General features: G+C 43.0%; 1 protein-coding gene across 1 annotated transcript in view; it reads right to left on the bottom strand.

Moving 5' to 3' along the window:
- LOC143288088 (lactase/phlorizin hydrolase-like) overlaps window positions 1-9,547 on the bottom strand; it is a 28,370-nt gene extending 18,823 nt beyond the window's left edge. The window contains exons 1-8 of the mRNA XM_076596367.1: window positions 9,428-9,547; window positions 5,594-5,794; window positions 4,632-4,762; window positions 3,756-4,013; window positions 2,680-2,860; window positions 1,280-1,513; window positions 720-855; window positions 1-11 (exon numbers count right to left, since the gene is read on the bottom strand). The exon at window positions 1-11 is cut by the window's left edge and continues 189 nt beyond it. Of these exons, the coding sequence (XP_076452482.1) occupies window positions 1-11; window positions 720-855; window positions 1,280-1,513; window positions 2,680-2,860; window positions 3,756-4,013; window positions 4,632-4,762; window positions 5,594-5,780 (1,138 nt within the window). The 5' untranslated portion in view covers window positions 5,781-5,794; window positions 9,428-9,547. The remainder of the gene's footprint in view (window positions 12-719; window positions 856-1,279; window positions 1,514-2,679; window positions 2,861-3,755; window positions 4,014-4,631; window positions 4,763-5,593; window positions 5,795-9,427) is intronic.
- Window positions 9,548-10,000: the final 453 nt, after the last annotated feature.

Raw genomic sequence — 10,000 nt, 5'->3', positions numbered from 1 at the left:
TGTACACCAGGCTGAGACAGAGGTGAATGATTTGGCTCAAGGTGTCGACACACGAACACAGAACAGAAGTGAATATTTTAGTTGTAGGTGTCGGCACACAGACACAGAACAGAGTGAATGTTTTGGCTAAAAGTGTCTGTACACGAACACAGAACAAAAGTGAATGCTTTTGGGTGGTTCCTTTGGCTAAAGTTGTAGGCACACGCACCCATTTAGGTAAAGACGGGCAAGCCGCACCCGAAAGTCATGCGATAAGATCTGTCTGTATGTAACCCCTTGACTGCCATACCTGTAGAATTCACAGCTACAGTGACATCACGGATGACATCATCAAAAGAAGGGAAATAACTCTGGAAGGGTTTAAATTCATACACACTATATATAATTATATCAGTTTTACATATCCAGACCATTACCACGTTTTGGGCTTACTGTTCTGGATATTGATTTATTACTTGAAACACAACTTTCTGTTGTTTTTCTTCTTGTTTGTACCTGGCAGTCAAGGAGATAAGGTAGGTTACTGACCACAAAGGCGTTGCAAATGATGAGCTAAAGCTAATAACAATGTGATATTGGCGTTTGAACGGCAATGGCCGGAGAGGTGAATCTGAGTGAGTGTCAGGGTTGGGAGCGAGAAAGGGAGAGGTGAAGAAGGAGAGATCAACAGCGAAGATGACCTATGATCATTCATATCCTGAAGTCCTCTTACAACATACTTCGGTGCTGAGGGATCGTCTTCGAAGTTGATGTTTTGATCATCGAAGAAAGCAAAGGTCTGACTGTTGGTGTTACCAGGCGCGGGAGACACCAGTCTAGTCTGGTAATGGTTCAACCCGATAAAATCGATAGCGCCTGTAACATAAAATCGACAGTAACCGTAACATGAAATCGATAGCAGTTTTCGATCAAAACTCTCCAAGAAATAATCATCATTTTGATTAAGACTACGAAAATGTTTCTGGGTAATAGATGTATAAACTCACATGTTCGTGGAACCATTCTCTCTCTCTCTCTCTCTCTCTCTCTCACACACACACACACACACACACACACACACACACACACGCACGCACGCACGCACACACACACACACACACACACACACACACACACACACACACATCACACATCACAGAGAGAGAGAGGAGGAGGAGACAGACAGACAGACAGATAGATAGAGAGAGGAGTAAGGAGGAGGAGGAGAGAGAGAGGAGAGAGAGGGGTGGGGAAGAGAGAGAGAGAGAGGGAGAGAAACAATGACAGCAATGTACTGTACCTCTCATCTCTGTCTTTTCCTGCTCTGTAAACGCCGGCAGGGGAGATTTTCGTCCAAGTCTCGTTGCCTTATTCTGCAGAGTTGTCTTCACCACGTCAGGGTAGTCTCCCTTGAAGAGAGGGTCGGCAAAAATGCCGAGACGGAAAGCCAAAGCCTTTAGTGAAGCATCTTCGTATTCTTTACCACTGGATTTAGGTTCGTACCATTCAGAATCCAAAGTTATTCCAACTTGACCTGAAAGAAAAGGTACGTGTGTATGGATAGAAAAGTTTCAGTGATGAATGTTCACGTACTTTTCTTAACAGCGATAAAATTCTGTTTTGGTTCAGTACTCTTGGAAAAAAAAAAAAAAAAAAAAAAAAAAAAGACACTACTGGCCCAAATCTTACTTGCTGTGCGGTGCATTAATTAGGACTCAATATAAAACCAATTATTCTAACCTCGTTGACATTATAGGTGTTTTAGTAACAGGTAAACCATAAGAGCGCCGAACAGAGCCTTGTCATGTAGTAGGTCAAGGATAGATGATTTCGGTATTCATAATAAAACATAAAACCACACTGATCATAACCATGTTTGACGGTACGATAGGAGCTTTGATAACTATCCATTAGTTAAAGGTCCCATATCCCCTTACGGCTACTGGGGCAGTGAAGCAATATATACTGTGTCCAGAGTACGGCATAGGAAGGCGGGGTATAATCTTCTCCTTCCCACGTTTTAACCTCCACCAACCGGTGTCAGGTACCCATTGACACGTGGGTGGAGTGAGGGAAATCGGCGTAAAGTGCCTTTCCCAAGGACACAACACCATGCTGAAACGGAGCCTCGAACCCTGATCACTGGTGAACACCGGATCAGAAGTCCAATGTCTTACATTCTACCACGGCGCCTCCTAGTAACTGTAACAAAGTGTGAAATAACTGATCTGATTGATCTAACTGGTCAGGCGACTGAGAACCATAACACGGCTCAAAACTGCTGAACTTTCCATGGTCAGACAAAGTGATAGCTGCTTTGATAACTGTTTCAAATTCAAGAAGGTGTCAAAGCGTGTGGACTGATCATATACGCTACATCGCATATTCTGTGTCTGACCAACGCATAAGCCTAATGCGCTGGTCAGGCCTTGAGAGCCCACAATATTATATACATATACATTTATATATATATAGAGAGAGAGAGAGAGGCGTGTGTGCAGTGTAGTGTTCGGTGGGTTATGGAGACACGAAAATACCCAGCAATGCATCAACCACGACAAAGTCATCAGCAAGTCGATGTTGGTCATGTAACGGAAACAAGAAGACCTTGGATCGTGCCCTACTCAGGCAGTGAGACAGATGCTTTGGCAGCCTACGGGGTAAGCAGCAACAGAGATCAGAAAGCCCACTGATCCTCACCTCGCTGGGCGGCACGGTAGGTGCTCTGGTAACGACGGTAGGCGGCAACGTGAGAGCGGAGGATGTTGCTGATCACCAGGTAGGTTCCGTTCTCCTGCCGCACCCCGGGTGCCATCGCGCCCGTCTCGTACCCCTCCCAACCCACGATGAAGGGCTCGTTGAAGGTTATCCAGTGTTTTACCTGTTAGTCCCACGCCCCAACCCCCCCAAAAGTAAGATAAGATAAAAGAGTGTAAATGTTATTAGATGAGATAATATAAGGTAGAATCGACTTTTTTGTCTATAAGTTCACATGAATTTCTTTTTTGGCTCAAGTACTTGTAATGTCAAACATTTAAAGCACAATCACTTCTAAAACATGAACATTCATGAAAATGTGCAACACAATAACTAAACTAATAAAATGAATGTTGACTACTTACAAAAATAAAACAAAAAAATTCAATAAAGCATTATTTAGAACTAGGAACAAAATAATCATGTACTTTTGAACAAATTGAGAATAATAGTTGTCACAATGAGCGTTATCTGGGTGTGGATGCAAAATAATCATGTTGTTTTGATAAAATCGAGACATGTTCTTATCACAACCACTGCGTTTTGGCGCGAGTTGGATAACAATTTATTTATCTCAATTCGATGAAAACGACATACTCTGTTCAGAGATATAAAAGCCACATATGAAGGCCCTACCGATATGGCTTTGAACAAGGTACACCAGCAAAACGCAATTTACTCCTGTATTGCTCGTATCCCATCCCTTGCCCCTCTGCCATTTGACTGCATTCCCTGCCACCCCTGTCCTAATCAACCCCATCCCCAACTTACCCCGACCCCCACCCCACCCCACCCCCATCCTCCCTGCCATCCCGTTCTCATCCCAACTCCCTTGTCCTAATCTGCCCAACCTACCCTACCTCCAAACCCCAAACTACCCTGTGTCCAAACCCAACATCCCCAATCTCCAAACCCCGACCAAACCCCAAACTACCCTACCTCCAAACCCCAACCCACCCTATCTCCAAACCCCAACCCACCCTATCTCCAAACTCCAACCTACCCTATCCCCAACCTACCCTATCTCCAAACCGCCCGAAGCAGAGGTCGGCGTAATCCCTGAAGTAGCCGATGATGTCCGGGTTGAGCCAGCCCCCTCGCTCCTGCAGCTTCTGAGGCAGATCCCAGTGGTAGAGGGTGATCACAGGCGTGATGTGGTGCCGGAGCAGCTCGTCTATCAGCTGGCTGTAGTGCCTCACCCCCCTCTCCTCCAGCCGCCCCTTGGTGCCGTCGGGCATCAGCCGGCTCCAGGCAATGGAGAAGCGGTAGTGGGTGACCTGCAGAATGAACAAAAAAACTGAAAGCCATCTTTAGAGGCTTCGAAAGTCTCTGTTGAATCCTTGGAAAATCTTTGGAACTGCATGTCACCAACAAAGACTAGTGAGAAGACGCACAGCGCGTCAACAACATCGCGGAGGAAGTGACACTGAAGGCGACTGGTTCATGTCCTAAGGATGAATACAATCAGAAATTCTTACGTTACCCTCAGATGGGCACTGCCAAGGTAACGAAAGACAGGCAGACCACTAGGCACATGGCGCACATACATGTTTTCGATTTTTTTGCTTTCGTTGTCTATTGTTTCGCTTGTTAGATTAACGATTTCTCTTTTACGAAGTGATTTTCTGTAATTGTATTTAGATCTTTGTTTCAAATTACACCCCACCCCTACCCCCACCCCCGCCATTTACCCGGTTTCCCCAAACTTACCATTCCTCCCGCTCCTCTTCTAAACGATAATACTCGAATGTATTCATTAATATTCTAACAAAATGTCTTCAATTACAGATATGTGTGACGAGATATTAAACAAAATTCCTCCTCCTCCTCCTCCTCCTCCTCCTCCACACACACGCACTGCAACTGTGAATATCACGATTAATGACAGAACTGACCCCTAATTCGACAAGCAGCTGTACATCTTCCCTCCACTTGTTGTAGCTGTCCGCTGCCTTGTCGCCGTTAGCGTTGTCCTGGGTGTGGCCATCTTGGTGGGCAAACACGTCCCAGATGCTCTTGCCCTTGCCTGAAAACGTGTAGAAACACCGTCACTTGCCTGAAAACGTGTAGAAACACCGTCACTTGCCTGAAAACGTGTAGAAACACTTGTCTGAAAACGTGTAGAAACACTTGTAAAAACACTGTCACTTGCCTGAAAACGTGTAGAAACACTTGTATGAAAACGTGTAGAAACACTTGTAAAAACACTGTCACTTGCCTGAAAACGTGTAGAAACGCTGTCACTTGTGTTAAAACGTGTAAAAACACTGTCACTTGCCTGAAAACGTGTAGAAACACCGTCACTTGTCTGAAAACGTGTAAAAACACTGTCACTTGCCTGAAAACGTGTAGAAACACCGTCACTTGTCTGAAAACGTGTAAAAACACTGTCACTTGTCTGAAAACGCGTAGAAACACCGTCACTTGTCTGAAAACACTGTCACTTGTAAAAACACTGTCACTTGTCTGAAAACGTGTAGAAACACTGTCACTTGTCTGAAAACACTGTCACTTGTAAAAACACTGTCACTTGCCTGAAAACGTGTGAAAATACTGTGACTTGCCTGAAAACGTGTGAAAAACACATTCACAACAGTAAACATCTTTGTCAAAACAACGATATCATGGTTATGTGTATTTTTACCTTGTACTTTGTAAATACCTGTGTCCAGAATATTATCATCAAAACACTTGCAGATGAGACCTTGAAATATTAAGAAAGTCAGTGTGTGTGTGTGTGTGTGTGTGTGTGTGTGTGTGTGTGTGTGTGTGACACAGAGAGAGACAGAGCGAGATACAGACAGACAGACAGACGTACAGACATAGAGACAGACATACATCAGAGTAAAAAGTTTACCGTCTTGTTCCCAAGCCCCTTCAATCTGATACGCAGATGTGGCCACACCAAAAGCGAAGTCCTTCGGAAACGTTCCCAGCACAATGTTATGACCTTCAGCCTTGGCAGCTTCATCGTGACCTTGGGTCAAAGTGCAGCACGTGCAAAGAGCGATGACAAGCAGCAGCGCCATCTGTGGGCTGCCCATGGCTGTCTCTGTACCTATGGGCAGATAATTTGAGGCATGATGATTCCTCAAGTATCTTACCTCAAATAATTGGGACATGGTTTCAGTTAGGCAAATAATCCGACCAATAACATCAAATCTCACATGCGTATCAGAAAACAGACAAATTAATATTGTACAGTCATGTTTATCGGTGATAGAACTACCTTTCATCGCACTTGAAGAGGTGATTAGCCAGTTTTGGAGAATATGTTTCTGCATGTTTTCAACTTTTTGTTCAGCTGCTGTCAGCCAGAAGTAACAAAGTTATCGAACGTTTATTCTTAGATGTTTTTTGCACACCAGAGAGACGATGTTTGTCTGATAAGATTGAGAAGAAAAAAAAAGCACTCTCGGTCTACTAACCGAGTCGATCGCGGTTTGGAGGCGACAAAAACATTTATTGATTGTTCCCTGTGGACTGCTGGCATACGAGCATGGATATGGATGTGTATGAGAGCTCCGGGATGAGCGGCTTTGTGAGTAATGCCAAAGAAACGACACATAGGTCAGCGACATACATAATTTTTTTCCCACTTACTTTGGTCACAAAAATATTTGTCTCATGTCTAAACGGAGCCATTTGGGGCTTGCATTCCTGAAACATATTACGACTTGATGGCTGTTTGCGTTACTGAAATGTCATTCAAAATGTCTGCTTACGTTACTGAAATATACTGAATGGCTGTTTACGTTACTGAAATATCATACTAAAGGGCTGTTTACGTTACTGAAATATCATACTAAATGGCTGTTTACGTTACTGAAATGTCATTCAAAATGTTTGCTTACTTTACTGAAATATCATACTAAAGGGCTGTCTGCGTTACTGAAATATCATACTATATGGCTGTTTAAGTCTCTGAAATATCATACTAAAGGGCTGTTTACGTTACTGAAATATCATACTAAATGGCTGTTTACGTTACTGAAATGTCATTCAAAATGTTTGCTTACTTTACTGAAATATCACACTAAAGGGCTGCTTACGTTACTGAAATATCATACTAAAGGGTTGTTTACGTTATTGAAATATCATACTAAATGGCTGTTTACGTTACTGAAATGTCATTCAAAATGTTTGCTTACTTTACTGAAATATCATACTAAATGGCTGCTTACGTTACTGAAATATCATACTAAAGGGCTGTTTACGTTATTGAAATATCATACTAAATGGCTGTTTACGTTACTGAAATGTCATTCAAAATGTTTGCTTACTTTACTGAAATATCACACTAAAGGGCTGTTTACGTTACTGAAATATCATACTAAATGGCTGTTTACGTTACTGAAATGTCATTCAAAATGTTTGCTTACTTTACTGAAATATCACACTAAAGGGCTGTTTACGTTACTGAAATATCATACTAAAGGGCTGTCTGCGTTACTGGAATATCATACTAAATGGCTGTTTACGTTACTGAAATATCATACTAAAGGGCTGTTTACGTTACTGAAATATCATACAAAAGGGCTGCTTTGAAATATCATACATAAAGAGTGCTAACGTTACGTCATGTTGTTGAAATATCGTGCAATATAAAATGGGGCTTACCGTTCTGCGTGTACAAACTTAACAAAAAGTTAAAGACCACAGGTATGTTTTCAAGGAATGTTAAGAAATGGTTACAAATACAACACTGCCTTTAGCAGCCTCTGAATCTCCTGGAACAAAGAAAAGCAGAGTCCCAGGTGGTGGGATCTGACTGTCTGTGAATCCTGTAACGTGAGCCACCAGGCCAGTAAACTGCACTGGGTACCCTCACGTCAAAACCGCAAAGGGGGTGTGTTAGTCCTTCGTGTTTTTAGCCAAACAATGCTGGCACGTCAGAATCTGTAGGTGCTAGGTGTTATCTCTGTTATCTGACACTGCTGCTTGTTGAGGTCAGCGGTTCAGCAAAGGGTGTTCACTCTCCACTCTTATGTGTCAACACGGGCCTTAAGACGAAATGATACAGTGCTGTCGTACTTGTTTGTGTTTCTTCGCCACTGGTCACAATAGATTCCTTTGTGTGAAATTCGGGCTGCTCATCTTTATGTATTTTTTCCTGCCTGCAGTTTTGTTTCTTTGTTTTTTGTTGTTGTTGTTGTTGTTTTTGTTTCCTTATCGAAGTGGATTTTTCTACAGATTTTTGCCCTAAATGCTCTAAATGCTTGCTGCACACGGGATCTCGGTTTATCGTCTCATCCGAATGAGTGAATTTAGTTTGGTGATTTTTAAGGGTTTCTTTACGAGACTGGGTAAAAATTAGTTCTGTTGTTCTTGTTCTTTTGATTCTTGTTGTTTTGGTGTGTGTGTGTGTGTGTGTGTGTGTAGTCTTCTTCTTCTTCTCATTGGTTTATTGTCTGGTTACTACAAATTCAGTGATTTAGACGTGTACGCATTCGTTCTTTTCAGCACATACATATATATACATACAGTGGACGTGGAGAATGGTTGAGGGATTGGACGTGGGGAGGGAGGGGGTATTACGGGAAAAAAGTTAACAGTGGAGTATGATCATGTCATGCTATCTTTTTTCATCTTCTTCTTCTTCTTCTTTAATGATAGTCAGCCGTGTCCGACTATGACCATCAGAACACCAGAGGAGGCAACTGTTGTCCTGACTACCTGGGTTAGAATTGATTATTGTGGAGAGTGTCTTGCCCAAGTTACATCCCCACTCCCTCGGTCATGAGGGTTTTAGGACAGTCGGCGTTGGGATGGTTCCCAAAGGCCAGCTAGCCCCCAAGGCTGCAGCCAGTGCAATTTCGTCTCCAAGTTTGAGAGTCAAAGTCCTTCACAAAAGACTAAGCTCTAAATGATTCCCCATTGCAATGGAGAAACCATTGATAATTCAGCTCTAACTTTGCAGAAAAGAAGCATACAACAAAGCTACCCATCACAAGTGACATTATGACCTCAGCGACAGATTCTCACAAATTGCCGGTTATCATGCAAAAACGTCTTGAATGTCGCTGTATCTTACACCCGAATCTTCCCCCATATTCATATACTGGGCAGTAAGAATTGGACATTCAAATAACAAATCGTGTACTCAGATAGTGCTGGTTGGTGTTCGGTGGGTTATCGAAACACAAACATACGTATGCACATTCCAGAAAACGGAGTGTGACTGTCTTTTTGACGGGGATTAAAAATAAAAGTCATGTATGTGAAAGCCCACTCGTAGATCTTTTTATACGTACGTGGGAGTTGCCGCCCACGAATGATGAAAGAAAGAGATCATTAACATGTCCCATTTTCAGTACAAAGTGAGCCTGAATCCTAGTTGCTAGAAAGTACAGCGGCCAGTGCTTGTCACAGTGAGCCATGTTACTACCATTCAAGGACCAGCTGGAATGTACATGGGGTAGCAAATTAGTTCACATATATTCAGTGTGAATATGTTCGTAGATCTAGATGTCCAAGGAAAACACACACACACACACACACACACACACACACACACACACACACACACACACACAGGTATACACCAAAACAACAAGATTCAAAGGAACAACAGCAGCAACATCACTAATTTTTACCCAATCTCGTGAAGAAACCCTTAATAATCACCAAATCAAATAAACGAATCAAGGATCATCCAAAACAATCAATCAGCACCTGTGTAGAATCTCACCTGATGATATAGGCAGCAGGTGATGTTCTCACTGTGTCCTCAGCCAGTTCACCGTTCCGTCCCCTCAGACTTGGAGCGGAACTTGTTTCGACGCTGAGCGACTCGCCCTTCACTATTGCCATTAGCTGACCAAAACCAGTTTTCATAACGCACACCTACCAACCCAACCACCCCCCTCCCCGCCCCCTTCAATTCCCTCCCGCTCTCTCTCTCTCTCTCCCTCCCTCGGCTCCCTCCTCCTCGCAATTCCCTCCGCGAGGATGACCCCATCCCCACCACCACCACCCTCTCCCCGACACCCAATGCCCTTCTGCCGAGAGTTCACTGTTCCACTTTTCACACTTCTAAACTGAAGACAGTAGGCGTCTAGTCAGATACATGTTTGCTGCCTTGCCCTCCTCCTCTACACACCTCCCTGCCCACCCTGTTTCTCTTTTCTTGACTTGAAAGGGGTACTGTTAAAAAATAAATGAATAAAAATGAATACGTACATAAATAAGAATTCGTATGGAATGTACAAAACGATCAAAACTCTTATCTTTTTTTTTTCTTTTTCTTTCTTCTATCTTTCTA

This window comes from Babylonia areolata, chromosome 12, assembly GCF_041734735.1.
Source record: "Babylonia areolata isolate BAREFJ2019XMU chromosome 12, ASM4173473v1, whole genome shotgun sequence".
Classification (NCBI taxonomy): domain Eukaryota; kingdom Metazoa; phylum Mollusca; class Gastropoda; order Neogastropoda; family Buccinidae; genus Babylonia; species Babylonia areolata.
This window is presented reverse-complemented; position numbering and strand designations above follow the sequence as displayed.